The 24,752-nt window shown below is 39.0% G+C and overlaps 1 protein-coding gene across 4 annotated transcripts in view; it reads left to right on the top strand.

Annotated features, from left to right (window-relative positions):
* NTRK2 (neurotrophic receptor tyrosine kinase 2) overlaps positions 1-24,752 on the top strand; it is a 287,133-nt gene that overhangs the window by 71,720 nt on the left and 190,661 nt on the right. For 3 of the 4 annotated variants that reach the window (XM_040355520.1, XM_040355519.1, XM_040355521.1), the window contains exons 10-12: positions 4,569-4,598; positions 17,033-17,136; positions 18,171-18,270. In XM_040355520.1, the coding sequence (XP_040211454.1) occupies positions 4,569-4,598; positions 17,033-17,136; positions 18,171-18,270 (234 nt within the window). The remainder of the gene's footprint in view (positions 1-4,568; positions 4,599-17,032; positions 17,137-18,170; positions 18,271-24,752) is intronic. The other variant, XM_040355522.1, reaches the window with a different exon arrangement.

Here is a 24,752-nt window from a genome sequence, read left to right as displayed (position 1 = left end):
GAAATGCACTCAACTCCAAATTCAGGCTACTGGCTGACACAGACACAGCATTTTGGACTAACATGTTAGTCCTGCCCAGTTGTCTCTTGCCAAGCAACTGAGACCCACCTACCCTCCCATATACAAAACAAGGCTACTCATTCAGTATTACCAAGACAATGACTGGGAAAGCTGTTTTAGACAACACAGGTGGGGAGTACTAGATACAGACCGGCTCTAAGTTTCTGATATGATTAATAGGTATATTTTGCATTGATAGAACACATATAATAACATGCTTCCTATGACCCAAAAATACAAAATTTAGGCACCGCTCAGGTAGAGAGATAAAGTCCAACTACAGCGCTGTGAGTGCAGGCAAGGACAAGGAGCTTGTCCCAACTCCAAGCTGCAGCAATGTCAAAAGAAAAAGGTCTATAAGCTGCACATCATGAATCAGACCCATGTGCACGAAGTGAGATAAATGGCAACCTCAGCCCCATAATTAGGCTCCATGGGGTGGAGCGAAAATGCATTAGGGTTGTGGCTTGGCTGAAGTCCGGGCTGAGGCTGCCATTCATCTCACTTCATGCACATGGGTCTGCTTCATGATGTGTGGCTTATGGATCTTTTCCTTTGACAACATGCTTCCTATGGTATATTTAACAAACCAAAAGGTAGCAAATAATACAAGTTACCATATTTATCAGCGTATAACATGCACAGGCGTATAACACGCACCCTAACTTTAAGAGAGAAGTTTCAGGAAAAAAACTTTCCACAGCCCCCTGCGTATAACACGCAGGCACAGTTTACCCTCTATTTTCAGGGTAAAAAAGTGAGTGTTATACGCCAATAAATACAGTAATTAATATGGTTTACCTACAATTTAAGTTTTCATAAGATTTATCACACTTCTTTTGAGCTGGTTCATACTTAATATTTTACATAAAAATTACACCTCATTGCCCCAAAAAGACATACATGCAGTAGTCATTAATAGTGCCTATGTCGATGGGCTTTTGTTTGCTTTAGAAGTGCTTTTTCTTATATATAAGTAAATGGGAGTCCTATGCTACCCTTTTCCCTAAATCTGTATGATTAGTCAAAGACAACATGAGTGTTCAAATTCTCTGATGCAATATTTGTCTACATTTTTTATGCACTGTAACAGTAATAAATTTTCCATTTATTAATTCTAAATATACCATTAAAACGTCTTTATATTGTATACATCTAATAAAAGAATTACATAATTTGCCACTGTTGAGTTCCTTCTGAAAACGCTAGTCGCCAGACTGCTACACTAAACCTCTAGATTTATTAATTTCTGTATCAGTCAGGAACATGTATGCAGATCAGGAACGCTGAAGAAGTGTCAGAGGGTTTTCAAAGGCAGAACATAGCCACTCACAAATGTTGATATCTGTCAGTACCCCTGATCAATTTGTGCATTTTTATTGGTGGAATAGTGTGGTGATAGTTTACCCACTATAGGTCTATACAACTAGAACTAAGATGATACCACAATAGAGTGATGGTTTGCCTACCTTTTTAGTGGTCAGTTCTAGGTCTATTGAGGGCAGTCTATCTTCTTCCAGCTTGAAGTGGAATGTTTTGCTATGATGTCTTTTTTTTTATTTATTAATTGAGGTTTGTTTTTTGATATTCTTTTTTAATCGAGATTTAAGGTGTACAAGAAGAGTTAAGCCAGCCATACATGGACTGAAATTTGGCTGGTTCAGCAGGAACTGGCCCAATTTCAATCCGAGTATGGGCAGGGAGCATGTACAGAGGTCAATCTACCAATTGACTTCTGTACAATCACCCTGTCGGATTGTTGCCACTTGATCATCACCACTGGCTATAGTGTATTGTGATAGTTGGGAAGTCTCCCACTATAAGATTACATTAGCACAGTGGGAGAATTCCCTCATCCACCCTGATGGGGGAATATAGAGTTTCAATGACTGTTGAAACAGTTTAGATTACATATGGAAATGAAGAAAAAGGGGGAGAAACATAAATATATATGAGGTATGGATGAGGTAGTAAAAAATTATTATTATTAATACAGAATGAGGATTTTGTTCACTCCAGTGTACAGTATTTTTTCTAAAGTGTTTGTAAAGGGCAGTCAGTTGAACCCTATTTTTTGGGAAAATGTCATCGTTAGAAGGAAAAGAAACATTTTTCCTTGGCAGTTTCCAAATTGTTAATTTCATTGATGCATTTATCTAAACTAGGTGGTACCAGTTAGTTCCAATGTTTTAAAAAAAAAAATAGTTTAGGAACAACAGTTACATGGTTATGAATTACTTTTTCTTAAGAGGAGTCTGACTTGTGTCTGACTTTAAGATATCCGATATCTTAAACATCGTACACGCGATAAGAATTTTGGACGAAATGATTGTCCATTTTTATCTTTTTTGCAAGCTAGTCTCATATTGATAATGAAGAGGTTACTAAGCTTGCAAAAGTTCTTGTAGGACAGAATACAACTTCGGAAGTGATGTAATATCTTGTATTGTATTATATTCTTTCATTTCCGAGCATGTATGGTCTTGCTCTTCCAATTGTACAAATACTGTACTGATTGAACGAAAATTGTACAATCTGGTATCATCCGAGATTTTTTTTGTGTTGTCCCTTCAGATAATTTTACATGCACTGCCATGATCGGCTCTCAAAAGCTGTGTGCTTACGATCAGATTATCGTATTATCACTCCAGAAAGTGGTATTTTTCGTTCAATTTTCTGATCATGTGTACTAGGCTTTTGTGTGAACTATGGCTAGTCATTTGACCAGAAGGAAGCTGAACATAGACAGTTAGGCTTCTTGTACACTAGCAGCTCCTAAACTTGAGTTTAGGAGCTTTTGGCATTTTTCTTGCCAAAGCTACTAAATTCAACTTCATAAAAGCTTACGTGTCAATGTACACATAGGCTTTTAGCAGAGTTCAGGAGCTGCTGCAGTTAGGTAAGGTTCAACCTCCCTCAACTTTCCTCTTTTGAAAGTGAAATCAATCATGTTCAGGATAGAAACATTTTGACTGCTGGCCGGGCGAAAATGCAAAATGTGCCAAAAGTGTACATGAAGCCTTAGCCAAATGACAGCCAAGTTTACAGGAAGCCTTAGCCTTGGGTGGCAGAAAATATAAAGTCATCCCCTAGTATCTGTACTGTTGTTTCAGGTCAGTAAAGCTGGCCATACATGGCTCATTTCTTTTCAACCAGCCAGTGGACTGATCAAGAAAAACTGAACAGATTTCCCCTTCCACACAAGTGAGGTAATGGGGGAATCCCCCCTGCTATGTTGTTGTACTTTATCAGTGGGATCTCCTCCACTGTCATAATTAACTGATCAGCACTGCAGCCTATAGGCTGCAGCACTGATCGAACACAAATTTTCCAACAAACCGGTTAATGTGAAGTCGATTATTAGAACTTCAACTTCCCATTAACAGGAATGGCCATAGATGGATCAAAATCCATCCAGTTTCTACTAAACAGCCAACTTTCGACCCTTTGGTAAGCTTAAGTGAAAATGATTGATCTACTAATAGGTGGACAGTGTTTACAATGCATAACAAAGTAAATGCTCAAGTAGTTTAGTAAATATGTTATTACTGTGCTCAAATTGTATATACCAGATCACATGCAAGGGAATTTAAAAAATATTTTTCTTTTCACATGACTGCAGTCCAAACAGTTTCTAAGTTAAATTATCAATTTTGAACACTTTAGTAATTGAAATAAGTGAATCACCATGGCAGCCTATCATTTTCAGAGGGAATGGTCAGCTATGGCATCTTCCATCTTTGTCTGAAGCACAAGGTGCTACAAAGTGCAGTTAGCAACCCGATTTTACTTAAGTATGGTGACCCAAGTGAAATATAATTTCTGATTGTTACCTTTTGCCAATTACTACTGTTTGCCTAACTAAATAAAAGCAAACAATTAGAAATGTGTTTGTTCTGTGTTAATTGCCTTTATGTCACTGCAATTAAATTGACTGTAGTTGTTGTGGTTGCTGTTATTGTGCTGCTGCTGCTGCTACTGCTCCATTGTTGCTTTTTATTGATTTGCCACATACCTTTGTGAAGAAACTAAATTATCCTTGGTTTGGACGAATCCATGTAATATATATATATATATATATATATATATATATATATATATATATATATATATATATATATATATATATATATTGCCAGGCACCACCTCTATGATGAGAAGTACCCCAGTTTTCCTAGAAGAAAACACACAGAAGTTCTAAATGTATTGATTCTTCCTGTGTGTGTATTTAATTTATTTCCAATGCCAGAGGAGAAAAGGAAAAGTTTAGAAAACGGCCTTGCAAAAAATATATTTAATTTCTAAAACAACTGGAACATGAATAATTTAATGGAATTCCGATGCTCATTAGTAATATAAACATATATTACTGGCATCATGAGTGGCCATGTGGCCACATATTCATAGATGCTTTATATTGATAAGAAAAAGTAAAATAAAATACAGTACAACATGAGATTATTCTCACATATGTTCTCTTTGTTCTTTTTTTTGTTTTTGTGTTTTAGGTGGCCCAATTACTGACCCTGGATTTTATGGTACATATAATGTATTATTTCTATTGTGAGCTGGGTGGGTGAGTGGGAATAAACATATAATTAACTTTTTCATTTAGTTGCTAGAAAACACATCATTAGTAATGCAATAAATAGCAACAAATAGCCATACCATTTCAATATCATATTTCATCAGATATATTATTTTGTACTTCTGTTGTTGCTGTTTCGTGCTTGTGATTAGTTATGAACCATGGAGTAATTGTCATGGTCACTGTACATGCTATTCCCTTTGACACCCAAGCAATTGACTTCATAAACGGAGTTTAGATGGCTAGCAAGATTTGAAATTCACTAGTGAGCATCAGCATCTATAATCTCTGAGTCAAGAGTGATTGCTGCGATGATATCCAGCCCTCAATGGATGGTTTGAAGGTGGAAGATTGTAGAGTTAATTTTGCAATGTGTCCATCCCTGGCTATCCTTAATATAGTACCCTCAGATTTAGCATGGAACCCAATGTGGTTGATGTATGAAAGTCTTAATCTGAGTTTGGTCTTCACTTAGGCATAATTAATTACACAAACAAGTAAGGAAACTATGCAGGCCTTCAACAAGGAAAATGGATTTACTTAAAGCGATTCTTCACTCTCTAGTTCTTCGCCGGTCTTTGGGTTCCTGGGTGTGACTGCTTGCAGCTTCCAAGCGAGACGCACTGCGCTGTGTAAATAGTCTGTAGCCTGCTGGAAGCTGTGACATATTCCTGAATGCTACAGGCAGGGAGGGGGGGATTGAGGTGCCGAACTTCAGGTAAAATAGACTAGGCGATCTGCTCCTACCAGAAAAAAAGAAGAAAGGGGGACATGAATCGGAACTTCCCCTTTAGGGGGAAAAGCTTTGCCAATGTGTACAAAAACTGCTGTAAAAATGTAACTAAGTGTATTATATCAATAAACAAAAGCTCTTCCTATCTGCCTCCTGAGATCCAATGTGTTCACCATTAGGCTCTACCATATTGCTATTTGCACAGTGTAGAGAAGGATAACCTAGGCCAGTGATGGTGAACCTTGGCACCCCAGATGTTTTGGAACTACATTTCCCATGATTCTCAACTACACTGCAGAGTGCGTGAGCATCATGGGAAATGGAGTTCCAAAACATCTGGGTGCCAAGGTTCGCCATCACTGACCTAGGCTATTAGCAATTGCTTACCCATCAAAGACACCTTTACTCTTTTTATGACAGTCAGGAGGATTCATAAGCCAGTACCTGGGAGAGGAGAGAACATGCATTTGTATTATATTTGGGCTTTATCTTTTGGGAAACAAAGGAGTGGGTTTAAAACAGCTGGTGATCCAGACTGTGAAAGTACAAGGTTCAATTTAATAAGGCAAAAAAACGTTGTGCAAAGCACAGTATCCAATGGTAACTAGGAATCAGCTTTTATCATTCTAATTACTCTGTAATGACAAATAGTAAAATCTTGGATGCTGTTGGTTATTGCACTTTTCACATTGTCATTTCTCTTTTGTTTTGGACTGATCAGTAGTATGCATAATTTTGTGTCATACTGCACTCGCTTAAAATAAATGGGCCTCTTACGCCTAATAAGTGTATTTATTCTCATTCCTTGGCCTATAAACATGTGATGTCTAAAGTATTATTAAACTCTCAGCGTTTTAGTTTAATACATTAAGCATAGTAAAATGAACATTCCCCAGTAAACTTTGTGCTAAAATTCTTACCCCAGCACTTGCAGTTTACAACTTTTCAATGCTGCTGGCTCCTGCTTCCCTAAACTCTCAGTTTTCACAGGAAAGGGTTAACAGTTGACAGTCTGGAGCAAGTCTGTTAGCTTGGTGAAGGTAATAAGGTGGGGGGGGGGGCATGGGAAGTGCCCTGCCATTCTAGGCTGTGTGTTTCTATTGATGCACACTATGTAGAGATGCACAACACTAGTCCTTGCAAACAAGGGTTACTCCGTAGGATGCAGTAAGAAAAAGGAGTCACCCTGCAGCAGTGATGGCACCAGCTTAAACTGAAACAGAGGCAAGGATGTAAAGATAAAGAGGCTGCATACTCAGTAAGTTTAAAAAAGAACTCCAGGCAAAAAAAATGTTCTCCCATGTCGCGGTGCTGTGCCTGCACTACATGGGTTAACTGCTTGTTTTTGTCTAGGGGATTTAAGAGTGGAGCTATACTTACCTAATACACAGTTCCTCCAAGCACAAGACTAGTCCCTGCCGCTCCTGCCACCCCGCACAGTAGCGGTCTTGTGAATGGACTGTTTCTGATATCATCACCCCCCTAGCCCGACTCTGGACATGAGCATGGCAGGAACAGTCCACCTCTAGACATTAGGAGCAGGTTTTCCGGAGGATTGAAGGATTGCTTAATTATACCCTTTCGGTGCCCCCAAAAACAAAATGAGCAGGTAACAAATGTAGTGGGGCTGTGAGAAATAAAAAAAAATCATGAAGCTCTGCTTTAACCTGCCTGGCGGTGTTCCCGAGTCTGACTCGGGGTTAGATTTTCCTGCTACGATCGGTAACCCCGAGTCAGACTCGGGCTTGCCTCGCTAGATCCACAGGCACTTTTTACTTACCTTGTCCCTGGATCCAGCGATGCCACCGCGCTGTGTGAGCGAGCGGGACCTCGCTCGATTCACATAGTGCCTCCGTGTGACGCCGATCTCCGTTCCCTGCGACGTTACGACGCACGGGGACGGAGAACGGCGCCAAATTCAAAAATGTAAACAAACACTATACATACAGTATACTGTAATCTTATAGATTACAGTACTGTATGTAAAAAATACACACCCCCCTTGTCCCTAGTGGTCTGTCCTGTGTCATGCATGTCATTTTATATAATAAAAACGTTTCTTTCTCCCTGCAAACTGTAGATTGTCCATAGCAACCAAAAGTGTCCCTTTATGTCAAAAATAGTTTTAGATCAGCTAAAAAACAGCGATAATAAATTATAATCACTTGCAGAATTGTGCGATAGCGATTTGTGGGGAAATTCGTCATAAAAAAAAAAAATAATGACAGCAACAATTCTGCAACTGAGCAAATTTCAGTGATTTTAATTTGATTACATTATTGAATAATTTTTATTATAATTATATTATTATTTGTTATAATTATTTATAATTATTTATTATATTATAATTTATAATTTTGTTTTTAAAAAAATGTCATACCCGGGATGCCTATTAGAATCTTGTTTGGTCAGATTTAAGTGAGTTATTTCTAAAAATTACAGACCTACAATATAAAACGCCAAATTTCCTTGCAAATAATGGTACCGCTTTCAGCATGTTTTTTCAGAAAGAATCATACCGCCAGGGAGGTTAAGGGCCCTTTCACACTGAGGGGGTTTGCAGGCGCTATTGCGCTAAAAAAAGTGCCTGCAAACCGACCCTAAACAGCGGCTGCTGTTTCTCCAGTGTGGGCTTTCACACTGGAGCAGTGCGCTAGCAGGACCACTCCAAAAGTCCTGCTAGCAGCATCTTTGGATCGGTAAGAGGAGCGGTGTGTTTAACGCTCCTTCACCGCTCCTTCCCATTGAAAGCAATGGGAAACTGCGGCTATACCGCTGGCAATGCGCCTCTGCAGAGGCGCATTGCCGGCGGTATTAACCCTTTTTCGTCCGCTAGCGAGGGTTAAAACCACACCACTAGCGGCCGATTACCACCGCAATTCCAACGGTATGGCGGCGCTAAAAATAGCAGCGCTATACCGCCACCACACCTCCCGCCCCAGTGTGAAAGGGGCCTTAATGATCTACTGAAAGTGCCTAAAATACTGAAGGTTTAAATCGCTGGCTATTGACATTAATTTTCTCAGAGTCTCGTTATTAAACTGTGTCTGGATAATAAACAGTAGTGTGCACAAAATGACTACAAAAGCCAATGTCGTGGCAGAGTAAAGGTTGAAACTTTATTAAAGAATCTCCATACTTAATGTACATCTAGAATGGTCAGGAATAGAGAGGAAACCTTCTTAATAATTAAATATAATGTGACTTTAGGTATACTTCAAATTAGGAAAACATTAAGAAAAAGTGAGATACTAAAATTAATGATTTATATCTTTAAACTTTGTTGAAAAACTAAAAACTCAGGTTATTACTAAATACCGGTACTTTATTTTAACATAACTCCTAGGGGTTGATTTAGTGAAAGCAAATAGAATTTACACTTTGTAAGTACAGATGCACTCTTTTTTCTTAAAAAGGTAAATGCAAACGTGGTAAAGCCTCACTTTGTGAAGAATACCCAATCAGGTGCAAGAAAAAAAAACCAAAAAAAAATGTTTTATGCTTGTTCATGTTTCGATAATAGGGGAATCAACAGAGCTTAACCACATTTGCTAAGCTCTGAGGAAAATATGTGCAGCTGCGCTTGCAAAGTGCACAGTCTATTTGCCTTTAGTAAGTCAACCCTATAGTAGCAAAGTGTCTCTATATGTAGTCTATAATAACTCTATATGATTTTAGTAACATCCAGGTTTTTTGGAAGTCCATATAATAGTATCAGTTAAAAATTCTTGGGAACTTGAATAGAATGTATTTATATAGAGTCTCACTGCAGATCGTGTGGTGCATCTGTGGTGTGTTTTCTTAGGATTGTTCTTTTTTATTACTATTGGAATATCTAATATGTAACAAAAAACTATTGGCACAGTAAAAGTTCTCATCTTGTAAAGCTTCGGCAGAAAGCATTTGTTCTACTGCTGGGAAATTTCGCTTCTGATCCAGCATAAGTTTAATCCCAAGATATCAAGTTTGATTTGACATCAAAGTTAGTTTACTTCTATGGGCTAGAATGCCGTTTGAACACTACTTTAGATAGTTTTCCAAGTTTCTTTTAATTGAAATTAATATGAAACAAGAAAGGGGTTTATTTGATGTTTACTGTGTTTTCTTTGGTAATGTATATGAAAACATATAGCATTTAAAGTAATTGTAAAAGTTTTTTTTTTAAATAACAAAATCATACTTAACTATTCCGTGCAATGGTTTTGCACAGAGCAGCCCCGTCGTCCTCTTCTTGGGTCTTCCACTGGTGCTTCTGGCTCCTCCTCATCTATGTATGCCACCAAAGGAAGCCGCTTCTTATAGTGGCATATGCCTGGGCTTGATCCAGAGCCAGGCTGTGTGTTTATAGACACACACAGTGTGGTTCAGCCCTTCCCCCTCCACTTCGTCACATGATTTGATTGACAGCAGTGGGAGCCAAGGGATCCGGCTGCTCTAACTGAGTCCAATGAGGAGAGAGAGAGAGCAGCCTTGCTGCTTTCGGGCACAGCGCTGGATCGAGATCAGGCTCATGTAGGTATCTGGGGGGCTGACAATAAAAAGTTTTTTTACCTTAATGTAGAGAATGCATTAAGGTAAACAAACTCCAGCCTTTACAACTACTTTAATGGCTTTGTTGTCCTGGTATACCTTTTGAATACTATTTCAGTGGTCTACACATGGCTTTATAGAAAGGTGAGTTAAAGTAGACCTGCCACGAATTTTGCAATTCTGGCTTTGCTTTATGTCGAGTTTTTTTGGATATTTATCTGCATGTGATCAAGTGGTCCTTGCGTGTCCCCAATTTTTTTTTTGCCTTTGTTCTCCATTCTCTTTTTTTCCAGCTGCCAACATCTTTCATCTGACTTCCTTCTGAGTCAGAAGGCACAAAAGTAAACTGTGGCAATATGGCAGTATTTACTCAGGAGAGGCAGAAAATATTTATCTGTTCCATCTAGAGCAGTGGTTCTCAACCTTCTAGTGCCGTGATAAAACCTTCTAGTGCCCCTTGATAAAATATCCCAAGTTGAGGGGACCCCCAACAGTAAAAAAAAAAGAAATTGTAGCGTGGGTTGTCAGCCCCCAAGGCAAGACAAGTAATTTGCACCCCTAACCCACTGACATTTAGCGCTCCCTTCCACTCATACAGTATTAAATCCCCTTATGGTACATTTTAGGATGTACCACTCTTTCTCTTTGTTCTTATTTTATCTCTCTCTATCCTAATTTCTTTCTTTTTTTTTGCCATCTTTCCTGTTCTTTCTCTTATTCTTTCTCTCCCCTTTTCTTTGTTCCTCCCCCTCTTTTCCTTTTTCTTCCATGTATTCTCTATTTTTACTCCTTCTCTTACTCCTTGGTGGGGAGTTGGGATGAGTGGTAGTGCTGGGGAGAGTTCTGATTAGCCAACTTAGGTGCTCTTGATCAAGGTCATCTGCTGATCTGAGAACTGTTGTAGGGACTTTTAATGGCAACTATAAGTGTTACTCACTGTGTCTTCGGGTTCAAGTGTCTCGTAGCAGTGACACCTATGCTGAAATCAGGAGATAGGGTCTCCTTCAGCCCCTCCCACTTCACATTCCTCACCAGTCAGCTGACTCTAGTCTCTGCCCCCCCCCATGCTGTGAACAGAATGGGTGGCTGCAAAGTGGGCGGGTGCAGGCTCCAGGAACAGCCCTGCTGGGTGGCGGTGAAAAGGCTGGGAGAGCAGCACAGGCTTCAGGAACAGGATTCAGTGACCCCTGGCAAATCGTCATTTTGACCCCCGAGGGGGTATCGACCCCCAGGTTGAGAACCACTGATCTAGAGCAATAGGGTAAGAGCAAAGTTCATGCTGGTCTATTAAAGGGTCACTAAAGGAAATTTTTTTTTTTGCTGAAATGACTGTTTACAGGGCATAGAGACATAATAGTTAACTGATTCCTTTTAAAAATGATTAAAAATAGATAAAAAACAATCATATAATGTGCCTGCAGTGTAGTTTCGTTTTTGCTGTTGTTTCCTGGTTCTCTGATGTACAGAGAGCCACTAGAGGGCAGTCAGCCAATAGAGAGCAGTGATACTTTGTCTAAAACTCCTCAGCACCAATCCAGTTTAGTTTTACTCACACCTCCTTGATTAGTGACCACCGTGAGAAATCTCCCAGTACTGTGGTTATCAGGAAACAGGCAACCAGGAAGTGTCCAGAACAGAGAGGATTTACAGCAACATGAATGCAAAAACGAACAATGAGGACATGAAACCAGGACTGCAGCAAGGTAAAGGAAGCTATTTAGCTAAAAAAAAAAATTCCTTTAGTGACCCTTTAACTGCTATATTCCACTAAAACTAAGTTCCTTTTTTAGGAGATATTTATTTACACTGGATAATTACATGTTCAGTTTTTGACATGGGCGCGTCCAATGTTTTGGGAAATTGTTTTTCTCCCAGATTTTTTTTTGGGGGGGGGGATTTTAAAGGACCAGCATATCCCTGTTTAAAAATATGATTCATAGAGCAACTTGGGCTAACACTTTTGGGGCCCTTAAATAATCCACTGAGCCAATCAGTGTACGTTAGGTAGACTATGGCAGACAGCATAATAGACACTCTTTAGCTCTAGCTCTTTAAAAAAATTAATCTCTACATCTGTGCCTGCACTCTCTGTCATGTGAAAACAGCTTTTAGCTTTAAAAGTAAGATCATTATGAAACAACAAAGCAAAAACAGCTGTTGAACCTGTTATGCAATATATTTATGTACAGTGCCAACAAAAATGAGAATTTCTATATTTTTCCCATATTTTGTAAATAAAAACAGAAGGTTATCAACATGCTGTATCTGAAAATTGTAAAAATGCCCTGACCAAAAATATCAAATTCAACTAGGTATAGGGCTTTATATACCATGAGGAAGTCATGACCTCATTCCTAGGGCATTTAGATTTGACGAAGCAGCACAAAATATTAGAATGTATAGATTTTGACAGCCCTTTCGTATCTTGTATCCTTAATTTGTTCTTTGCTGTAAACTAGTGGATAAATTCAGTAAGATAATCACAGGGGGTTGCAAGGGATATTGAAAGAAATCAGGCTCTTCCTAGTTTACGAAACATAAAGCCACCTTGATTTCTCATGATTGGTGGTGGTCTTTGCAGTGGAAAAGTACATAGCTCAAGTAGCAAAACTCTTACAAATGAGCATCATCATTCATGTGTGCCTAGAACGCATGATATCTTTATGCAGCGTATGTAGACTTAAACAAAAAAATGGAAATGGTAATTTCCATCTTATTCTGGTAGTCATGAAAGGGAGTAAATGTCTTTTGAAAAGTGAATTATTGCTCCTTTTTTTGACCCCAAGAACTTTAAACTGAACCCGTGCTTGGTCTATACAGTTAAATTAATCACCTTTCCTTCACTTCCCACCTCTCAGTTTGACTTCTGGGGCCAAGTGATAGGACTCATTACCTTCACTCCTATGTAAAAATATTGCATATTGTAATTGGTGTCTGAGGCCTCGTACACACGACCGAGAATCTTGTCGTAAATGAAACGCCGTTTTCCTCGACGAGTTTCTTGTAAAGCTTTCTTTGCATACACACTATCAAGACAAAATCTCGTCGTTCTCAAACGCGGTGACGTACAATACATAGGACAGCACTATAAAGGAGAAGTTTGATTCCACTGGCGCCACCCTTGGGGCTGCTTTTGCTAATCTCATGTTACTGCTTGTTAAGTAAATGTTTGGTGAGAGACGATTCGTGCTTTTCAGTCTGTTACAGCGTGACAAATGTGCTATCTCCATTACGAATGCTACTTTTACCAAAGGTGCGCTCCCATCTCATACTTTATTCTGAGCATACGCGGGTTTCTAAGCATACACACAAAGTGTTTCTCGTCGTAAACCAGCCCGACGAGAAACACGACGAGGAAATTGAGACTCCCGACGAGAAAAAAGAGAGCATGTTCTCTTTTTTTCTCGTCGAGATCCACGACAGTTTTCTCGATGAAAAACATACACACGACCGTTTTTCTCAGCAAAAATGCTCTGCCAACATTTTTCTTGATGGATTTTGCAGAGGAAAACAGCCGTGTGTACGAGGCCTGAGACATCCAGTCCTTTCACAGTGGGCAAGAAAGAGTTATCAGCCCTATGTAGGCTCCAGTGGTGAGCTCACATAGGACATCCACTCTTAGGCTGGCAATATATTATTCAATTTTCTTGTACAATTTTCCATTCAATTTACTAAAACCACATAATAGGAGGTCAAACCTAAACACCTTAAATGTTGTATGCAATCAGAAGGCCCTTGCACTACATAGTTGAAGGTAAAGCTAAAGTAAATTGAATACAAAAATTGTGTAATATATGGCTAGCCTTATTCTTATGGTCAGGGTGGTGGTAAAGGTTAATTTTTTATTTTCTAAATAGGTTCCTTTAAGATAGTGCATTGTTGGTTCACTTACCTTTTCCTTCGATTTCCCTTCCAAATGTTTTTTTTCTCTGTTTTCTTTGTCTGAATTTCTTACTTCCTGTTCCTCCTCAGTAAGCTGTTCAGTAAGCTGTTCTGGCTGACTTTCCACCGCTCGGATGATGGTGGCAAGTTTACTGAGGAGAAACAGGAAGTGAGAAATTCAAACAAAGAAAAAAAACATTTAGAAGGGAAAGCGAAGGAAAGGGTAAGTCAACCAACAATGCACTAGCTTAAAGGAATCTATTTAGAAAATAAAAATACAAACCTTTACAACCCCTTTTTAACGGCATATCTGACAATTTAGCTGTGGCTAAAAAAAACATTGAGGACTTACAAAATGTACCACCTGTTTGGAATTTTGATTTCTTGTTAGTCTTCTTTTAAACTTTCCTTGGATACTCACAGTTCCATTTATGGAATTTAAAATGGCATGTACTTTTTAGATAGGTGACTTTTTCCTGTATTTTTTGATTTTTTTTTTTTGGTGCATATACCCTTCTAACCATTGCTTGATTCTGCATTTGGTTGCTTTTTATTGCTCGTTGCTTTTTACTTTTTTCATACAAAAATTGCTCACCCCATACCATTGTCATTGCTCAACACTGTCCCAGAGTGCTTTTGGGCAGTCAGTGTCTTGTTAGTGTATGAGTAATGTTCACCTGTCTCTGTATCATGTAAATGCTTACACCTTTGCTCCAATAAAAGAACATTGTTTTGAACTTGTGCCACTATGCAGGTATTCTCTACATTTGTCAAGCAATGCAGAATGTCATAGTGGCTATTAGTACTGAATAAAAACAGTTCCTGAGCTTCTAGGAAAGAGAACTCTATTGATAAAAAATGTTCCAGGGAAAAATATTTGCTTTTATTTAGTTTTTTGTGAAAGTGGAGCAACCCTTTAAATGTGTTTATTAAGATAATTACAATTCTTCAGACTTTGGAAGGTTAGAAAATTGTCATCATGGCAGCAACCCCAAAATCATTGCACTGTACCATCATCAATGCTTTACAGATCCTTAATGTACCCTAGGGAGCATTTGTATCCCTTCATTGTATTTTAAAAGCCATCCACTGTACTTTAGTTCATGCTTTTGCCTCAGAAAAAGTCTAGATTTTGTTTGGCTACATTTGGAACCTTGCCTGTTGCCAAACTACTTTCTCATAGTGGAATAAATTATATAAATGCATCATGACATTAAAGCATAATGATTTACAGTTTTGCATTTGTACCAGGACATAAGTGTTTATTGCGTATTTTATTCCTCCCTTTCAATGCTGTTCAGACTTTGTATTGTAAACTGAGCAGTGAGCACATAACATTAAGTATGTCTCTTCCCGATATGACATGAAAGTTATATTGTCAGATACAACTCAGCATGTAATCTGGTGTTCTCTTTAAATTTTATACAGTGACTGACTAACCCACACAGTGTAATAACTCATTAATATTGACAATTTTTTTTTTATTATACTTTGTTTTTCACAATCAAGTTATGCCCTGTACATTTTGAAATGCACCAGTTACTAGTCAATTCCAATTAATGGCCACTGATTTTACTTGTTGTAGGCAATCTGTTTGATTTTGGTAGTATCAGCCGAACCAAGCATGTCATGAGGGATGACCATTAATATGGCCAATAAAACAAGATAGATACAGTATACATAGAATATTTTACAGTATATTCCCTCTTGTACCATCCTAAGCTACTGAATTGTCTTCCCTCCATAACTAGTTTTAAACATATGCACAGTTTTTAGCTTTGAAAGAGTCAAACATTCATTTGCAAACTCTTTCAAGTAGTATTGAACCCTTAGCAATTTTTAGCTTGAAGAAGTAGTTTGGGATTGTTTAAAAACAAACCTACATGTTCACCTCCATACTGCAGCATCGATGTGATGCTGCAGCTGTCCCTCACTGGCTCTAAGGCCTCGTACACACGGCCGAGGAACTCGACGTGCCAAACAGATCGAGTTCCTCGGCCAGTTCAGCCCTGAAGCCGCCGAGGAGCTCGGCGGGACGAGAGCTCCCATAGAACAACGAGGAAGTAGAGAACATGTTCTCTATTTCCTCGCCGAGGTCCTCGTCGGCTTCCTCGGCTGAAAGTGTACACACGGCCGGGTTTCTCGGCAGAATTCAGCCAGAAACTCGGTCGGATGCTGAATTCTGCCGAGGAAACTGGTCGTGTGTACGGGGCCTTAGCCTGAGAACTGAGTGATCACATGACAGCTGTTAGCTCAGTTCTTGGTCAACTCTGAGCAGAGAGCGTTGACTGTCAGTCACTGCTCTCTGCTCTGCCTCTCCAGCAATCACTGATGTGCCAGGCTGGGGAAAGGGTGGAAATGTACTGGCTCTGGCTCTTAGCCAGCTACCGAATAGCATCTGGGTGGATCCCAACAATATGGTTAAGATCATTCTAGAGCCTGAAGCTCTGCACAGTCAGCTGACAGAATACCTGAACCCACTATCCACTGATTCTTGGTCAAAGTAGAGCACAAGTGCACTGATGTGAAGCTTTAGTCCTACTTCTCTTTTAAAACACTGAGCACACTATAATAAACATTACACAGTAAATGATGTTTTAAAATTCCTACCCCAGAGTTTGCAGTTTAAAATGTTCAATGTTGTTGGCTCTTACTCTCTGTGCTGCTTTCCTGGACTTATTGCTTTACAGGAAAGAGTTAACAGTGGCCAGTGCAGTCTCCAGTAGGTCTGTTAGCTTTGATAAGGGTGAGGAAGGGAGTAACAGGGGAGTGCCTTACCATCCTAGGTTATATGGCTGTGTGTTTCTATTGGTGCACATTGGGTAGGAAGACACAACTATAGTCCCTGTATGCAAGGGTGACTCCATAGGATGCTACAAGAAATCCACATCCACACCCCGAAATAGTAAACCTTGGGCAATGGTCATGGAACCAGCTTAAACAGGAACATAGCCAAGGATTAGAAGATTCATCAGCTGGTGAAAGTGCTAAAAACTGAGGGTTTAATATCACTTTACCTTTCTAGTGTGTTATTTAAGTGTCAGAAATATTCTGTAGATGAATGATAATAAACTTTGTAAATGTGAGATGTGTGTATAGTATGTACAGTGCCATGAACAATACAATTCATTGTTCCAATCCAATGCATTCATCCAATGTAACTGATGCTGCTAAATGTACTACAATTATTGATTAATGTTGTATTCTAACAGTACCTTTCCCACTCTCTCTATTTTAAGATTACGAGACCACCTCTAATGATATTGGAGGAACCAGCACAGACAATAGCAATGGAGTCACTTCTACAGATTACTCTAATGAAGGGAATGGAGACAGCATTACAGTATGTGTAAACTAAGAAATGTTTTATGTGTTATTCTGTATGTGTCACAGAACAACACATTTCAGGGTTTATTTTAGAACCCTAGAAGTGTTTGCCCAATCCTAAAGCAGCTTCCAAAACCCCACTGTCATGGTCGAATGCCAGTCTGCCCTGACAACGCTTTGACACTTCTCTTGAAAGTGTTTGAGCTTGCTGCTAAACCTCACACTATTGGCCTATCACTATAATAAGCAGCCTTGCTGGCCAATAGGAATGCAAGTGAGGCTATAAGATTAATAAGATTTAACCCTATCAGGAAGTGCTAAAGCTTTGCCTGTCATAAGAGCCAGAGATTGGCAGTGGATCAGAAGATTTTGGAGGTTGCTACATAAATATGGAAGGTATAGCAAACACAACCTAGCTGCTAAGTAGTTCAGTTTTATATATGATGTAGTGCAACAGTCCACCCCACTTCCTGTTATGTGCATCATGGTGATCCTGATACAAACTTTCTGGTGAATGTAAGAAACCTACTTACTTGCTTCCAATGCTAAGTTAATTTTCATAGTCAATCAGTTTCAGTCTTGCCTTTGGAATTTGTATGTGGTTGGTGATGTATGCAGCATAGAGAGGAAGTTGCACAGCCCAGGCTTGAGGAGGCGCATCAGCACTGCACTCCTACTGCTCCAGTATAGAAGTGTGCATGCTTAGGCCTATACATTATGCTGGATTATCTCATTTACTTGAGTACCCTTAGGTTCGATAGAGCATAGAAGTGTAAAAAAAATCATCAGAAATAATATAATTTGATCAACAACTTTCTGTTAGCCAACAGTTCTAGAAAATTACACCAAGAGGAATTTTTTATTTTATTTAAATGACTAATAATAATAATGTACCGGTAAATGTCGAATGGTTGGCATAGTCATTATTTTATCATATGATCTGTATATAAGTAGCATTGTAACATAGTATTTTTAAAAATTAAGTCAGCTGGTTGTATTATTTTGCAGTTGTGGAAATCTGCATTGTTTATATTTTGTTTTGTTTTGCAGGTTTATGTGGTTGTTGGTATTGCAGCATTGGTATGCACTGGTTTGGTGATAATGCTTGTTATCTTGAAGTTTGGAAGACATTCCAAGTTTGGATTAAAAGGTAGGAAGCACTGGTATTTAGAACTATTTTCTTGTCTTGAAATTCTGATTACAATTTCTTTTGATGTTTGCAATGCCATCAATTTAAATTGCTTGTTTGGCACTATAAAACTATCAGGGTCTATGATATTTTATATTCTATAGCTTTGGTTAACAGTATGTTTACAAATTTTATGGATATTTTTTGGTGCTCTGCTCATGAATACAAGTAAAACAAGTTATACAATTCTCCAAATTAACAGTACAATAGTGTATGCTGGTAACCGTGTAACTCCTTAATTCTTAATGTTATGTATTAAGGCTTGTGTTGATGGGTTTTTGTTAACTTCAAATGGGATTCATATAAAAGTCTATGGGAATGCAAAACCCACTTGAAGCAGGCCAAATGCAATTTGGAAGAAGGTCAACTGCAGGTCAAAACGTTTGTCATTGAAGTCTGAATGATGGCAGTGCCAAACTAATTCCATTGACATGTGTCCAAAGCCTGTTCACATACTATAGGTCCTAAGCCTTGTATTCTCATCATTGAAACTAAATGTTGGCAGCCTTTCAATGGACAGCATGGCTGCCATGACAGCCAATGAGTAGAGTGAGGCGCGTAAAGGTGAAGAAGCCTGGTCAGGCATCTGGTTCATTGCCCTTTATGATTGAAACTTCCTCTGAGATCCTTGACAGCAGAGACAAGTAGCATTTTTACTAGTATAATATGGGTCTGGTTTGTCTTGTTGTAATAAATGTTGTAATATCTGCACTAAGCACTCCATATATTTGTGGTTGGGTTCTATTGTACAAGTTTTAATAATCTTCACCATATTTCAGTGCAGTAACATGTTAGTATGTTGGTTTTTCCCTTCCAAATAAATGCCTTAATCAACTTTCCCACACACACAAGAGGTTTTCCCATTGGGAAAACTGCGGGGAGAGCTTTGGCCAGGAATCCTGGCCATGTATGCTCCCTCGCAGTGTTTCCCCATAGGAAAACTGCCGGGTTTAAAACCGTCGGGAATCCTGGCAGGAAAATAGAGAGCAGGTTTTCTATTTTCCCGCTGGGATTCCCAGGAGTTTTCCTGTCGGGAAAACTGCGAGGAAGCATACACACGGCCGGTTTTCCCAGCCAAAAGCTCTCCCCGCATTTTTCCTGGCAGAAAAAACAGTCATGTGTACAAGGCTTAACTCTCAAATATTAGGGTGTAACTGAAGGCCAAACTTTTTGTTGGGAGTTTTGGATAGAGTGGAGAGGGACTAGAACACCTGACAGTTTTTATTGCTGTCTGTGCCCCTGTTAAGGAGATTCACCCTCTCTATTTATCCTGTTTACCATTATTCGTGAAAGTAAAAGAGGGTTGACATCAGAACAATATCAGAGTAGAAATCTTCCAATGGGGACTCTAGTTCTGGTGACCTGGGTAACACCAGGATTCTCTTACTTCTTGTTTTGGCTATGGGTCAGAGAGTGAAGGGAAATCTTCCTTATGGAACACAGATGGCCACCAAAAAAAAAACCTGGCAGGGGTTATTACCCTTCCTTGAAATGAAAAACTAAATGTTATGCTTTTTCCTATTGCACTGTTCTATAGATCAGTGTTTCTCAACTCCAGTCCTCAAGGCGCCCCAACAGGTCATGTTTTCAGGCTTTCCATTATTTTTCACAGGTGATTTGATCAGTTTCACTGCCTTAGTAATTACCACAGCCATTTCATCTGAGGGAAAACCTAAAAACATGACCCGTTGGGGCACCTTGAGGACTGGAATTGAGAAACCCTGCTATAGATTATACACTTTTTTTTTTTGGAGATAGTCAAACTGCAAATATATTATGTTCACACATCTCCAAATTCCAAACTTTGCTTTGCTTTGACATTTCTTTTTTTCCGGAAACAACCTCCATCCTTAACTTTGGCGTGCCTATTCAGCATATGACATACAATTTGTTAGTTATACATCCCTGAAGCAATGACGCTGTCCCAGGCCTCAGCTGTCAGTGGTCAATTAGATAGAGCATTGTATACTGTGGAATGTACACAACTCTCTCCCGAGTGACAGTTCCTTATTGTACAGCCCACTCTTGTTCACTGCAGCACAGATGTCAAGTAGACTTTGCCGAGAGGTGCCTCCAGGTATATCAGAGATCTCTCTGTTTACCTAGACTGGTGAGATCTGAATTAGCTTAAAGACGTTAGGACTTAATATTTCACTTACATGTTTCCATATTGTTTCCATATTGCTTTTCCAACAAATTTGACAAATGCCTAATTACTTTGCTTTATATTTTTAAGAATTGTAATAGACTACAGTGATACAATTTCATTTACTTTTGCTTTAGTGGGGAAAAGAGTGCTACAAGATATCATTGCTACTTTTAAACATAAAGATTCCTGCTCTTTTATGAAGTAATGCATTATTGCTTATTTTGCTACTGAGCTTTATTATTTTATTATATCTTTTTTAACTTGCACCAGTAGACTTTGCCTAAACCTGTTATAGTTTTCAGGTTGAAACCAGATAGCAACTGAAGAAATGTAAAAAAAAAGTTTAAAACAAATAAAAATTTACTATACCCTAATATCCATTCACTAATGTTAGCAGCATACGTATTAAAAATAGTTTATGTTGATTGAGACAGTTTAGTTAAACTTTTAACATAAACTGTTTAATATACTATAAGCCTAATGTACTCACATAGGCACGCACGATTATCTGCTGCTTATGACAACCTTTAGTTATTAGTAGCATATGCCAAAAATATTACCTTCATGAAAATGTAATCAGATCTAGTAACAGCACAAAGAGTTGCAATGGTGTGGAAAGTATGGTGACCCATCAACCACAGGTTAGATTCAATAGTTCAGCTTAAAGAGATACTAAAGAGAGGCTTATTTTTTTTAAAATTATGAACATGTTATACTTACCTGCTTTGTGCAAGTGTTTTGCACAGAGCAGTCCCGATCCTCCTGTTCTCAGGTCCCCCGCTGTATGTTCTGGGCTCCCCTACCAATTGCTCCCTTAGCAAGCGACTTACTATGGGGGCACTCATGCATGCTTGATCCCCAGCCCCACTCTGTGTGACCTGCTCCCTCCTTACTGTCTGTGATTGACAGCAGTGGAAGCCAACGGCTCCCGTTGATGGCTCTGAGCCAATGAGAGCCGGGACAGCAACCGTTCTCGTAAATATCGCTGGATCGAGATAAAGCTTGGCTAAGTATTCAGGGGCTGCAGGGGGAGCTGCATACGGAAGGTTTTTTACCTTCATGCATACAATGCTGAAAAGGTACTGTTTTAATCAAGCTAAATCATATATTATTATGCTATTATTATGCTATATGTTAGAACATAATAATTTATTATTTATCTATTTAGTGTGAAATTACTAGTTTGAAGTTATAACTTCAAACTTCAGTAATTTGTCTACTAAGCCACCTGCTTAAGTACCGTTTATGAACATATAGTAAATTACCCTAAAAACAATATCTATTAATTATTTGTATATTAGTTATGGTAATTAACCACTTGCCACCCAGGCCAATTCTGAAACTTCTCTATTACATGTAAAAATCATAATTCTTTTGCTAGAAAAATACTCAGACCCCCCAAACATTTTATATATATATATATATATATATATATATATATATAAATATTTTTAGAAGACACCCTATATATATATTTTTTAGCAGACACCCTAGGGAATAAAATGGTGGTCATTGCAACTTTTTATGTCACACAGTATTTGCTCACACGTGTGGAATGGCACCAAACTTCAGTACTTACAAAATCTCCATAGGCAACACCGTACATTATTTTACAGGTTACATTTTTAGAGTTACAGAAGAAGGTCTAGTGCTAGAATTATTGCTCTCACTCTAACGTTCGTGGAGTATGTAACCTGTGTGTATCTGGCTCTGATACTAGCCAGTGCCTACCCAGCTGCTGACATCACCGCAAGTCCCTGCGTGGTGCCTTTGGATAGTAATACTAGATGTGTTTAAATATACTTAAGATCTTGATTTTGTTGTTATGCTGTATAAAGATGGTTCCTGGCGTTGAAATAATAATGCAACAATTACAACTATTGAAAACTGAAATCATTAAAACAGTCCAGTAAAGATGGTTTATGTACTGCTCCCATTTCACTAATGTCACCATGATTGTTAAATTTGCTTGATTATGTTAAGTGTGCTTTAGTACAGATAATTCTGCACTTGATCATCCTCTGGCTGTGTGACATATCTAGATATACTGTGTTTGTAAGGAACAGTGTTTGGCATATCTCCCAGTTACTCAGAGTCTTCATAACATGGTTACTGTACAAAACTAAAGACAATCTACAGATTTCACGGATATTATTGCAACCATAGTAATTTGGCGTGCTGTGTTTTTCTGCCCCCTTTTTCTTAAAGGAAAAAATATACTCCTCTCAAAATAGTCCTCTCTTCAAAATCAGACAAGCAATTGGAAATTGGGAAAATCACTGGCTAAGTGGACCTTGTTGCTTCACTGTGACATGAAGCTACAAGAGGTTAAAGGCTCATCTAATCTCTTGTAAGGTGACAGTTGTCCTCAGCATCTAAATTTTGAGTATAGGGGGTTGTCAAGTTTGTCCAACATCATATAGCTCTTATACAGTCGTCCCTCATATTGTTTTTCATGTTTCTGCTTCTTTAATGTCATATCAAGCTTATGAGGTTTATTTACTAACTGCTTAATTCACTTGGAAAGGAAGTTTCCCTTTTCATTGGTATTTTATCTCAGAGCTTAGTAAATGCGGTAGAGTTTCATTTTGTAAAGACTACCCAATTACGTGCAAGGAAAAAAACGGCCTAATTAGTTCAGTATACCCACTAAACAGCATATTTACTTGCACATAACGGAATGTTTCAAGTCAGCAGAGCTTTACCTTATTCACTAAGCTCCTTGGGAAGATTCTCTTGCAAAGTGAACAGCCTCTTTGCCTTTAGTAAATCAACTTCTGTCCTTGGCAAAAGATAAGTGTCACTTAAAGGGGTTGTAAACCCTCAAGGGTTTTTTTTACCTTGAAGTGGATGTAAACCCACTTTCATCCTTTCTAAACTACTGCCATAGTGCTGATCTATAATGATATAGATGCCTCCTGCATGTATCCTTACCTGTCAAATGTCTCCCCTCTGTCTGTTATAAGAACTGAAAAACTGCAGATTTTGTGGGTGGGTCTGTTGTCTGGAGCTCTGTGGGTGGATTTGTGATGTTAGTAGACTCCCCACCCTCCTTTACATTCCCCTTGTCAACATGCATTTTTTTCTTTGTATTCCTTACACTAAATTCTGCTATGATTACTAACATCCAGTCAAAATCCAGAAAAGTAACCACATGACTTCAGAAAAGGAGTGGGGGTGGGAATTAAAAAATAATGCCCGTCTCAGGCTAGTGCATGAGATATGTAAATAACCTGTCACTCACAGAAAGGGGGCGCAACGGACTAAGGTTTTTCTCTGTAAGTCCGTTTTATTTCACTGAACAATAAAAGAGGATTGCTCAGAGCTGGATTAACTCTGTGTGGCAAGACTGGGCACAGATGATAGGAAATCTTATACCCTACATTGGGTTTACATCCACTTTAATGCATTCTATGCATTAAGGTGAAAAACTTTCTGTAGTACAGAAGCCCCCCAGAGCCCCCCTTTTACTTACCTAAACCGTATCGTTCCATCGACGGGGACGAGCACTGCAGCTCCAGCCGCTGTCTCGGGTCCTCATTAGATAGATTGATAGCAACACAGCCATTGGCTCCCACGGCTGTCAATTAAATCCAGTGACACAGGAGCCCGGAGGCGGGTCCGGGTCCTGCTGTCTGTGTCAATAGACGCAGCAGCAGGACTCGGGAGTGCGCCCGCACGGTTGTCCCCTTGGAATGCGGGTGTTTCCGAGGGGGCACTGGATGCGGAGGAGGAGCCAGGAGCGTCTCTGGGGGACCCCAGAAGAGGAGGATTGGGCCACTCTGTGCAAAACCCTTGCACAGAGGAGGTAAGTATAACATGTTTGTTTAACCACTTGACCACTGGGCACTTAAACCCCCTTCCTAACCAGACCAATTTTCAGCTTTCGGTGCTCTCACAATTTGAATGACAATTACTCAGTCATACAACATTGTGCCCATCTGAAATTTTTGTCCTTTTTTTCCCACAAATAGAGCTTTTGGTGGTATTTGATCACCTCTGCGTTTTTTTTTTTTTTGCGCTATAAAAGAAAAAACACTGAAAATTCTGTAAAAATAAAAAAAATCTCGTTTCTGTCATATTAGCAGGTATTGCAGAGTATTGGGGGTATTGCAGAGTATTGGTGGTATTGCAGAGTATTGGTGGTATTGCAGAGTATTGTGGGGTATTGCAGAGTATTGGGGGAATTGCAGAGTATTGGGGGTATTGCAGAGTATTGGTGGTATTGCAGAGTATTGGTGGTATTGCAGAGTATTGGTGGTATTGCAGAGTATGGGGGGTATTGCAGAGTATG

This window comes from Rana temporaria, chromosome 1 (genome assembly GCF_905171775.1).
Source record: "Rana temporaria chromosome 1, aRanTem1.1, whole genome shotgun sequence".
NCBI lineage: Eukaryota > Metazoa > Chordata > Amphibia > Anura > Ranidae > Rana > Rana temporaria.
The sequence above is the reverse complement of the archived record's forward strand: the minus strand, read 5'-3'. Positions and strand labels throughout refer to the sequence as shown.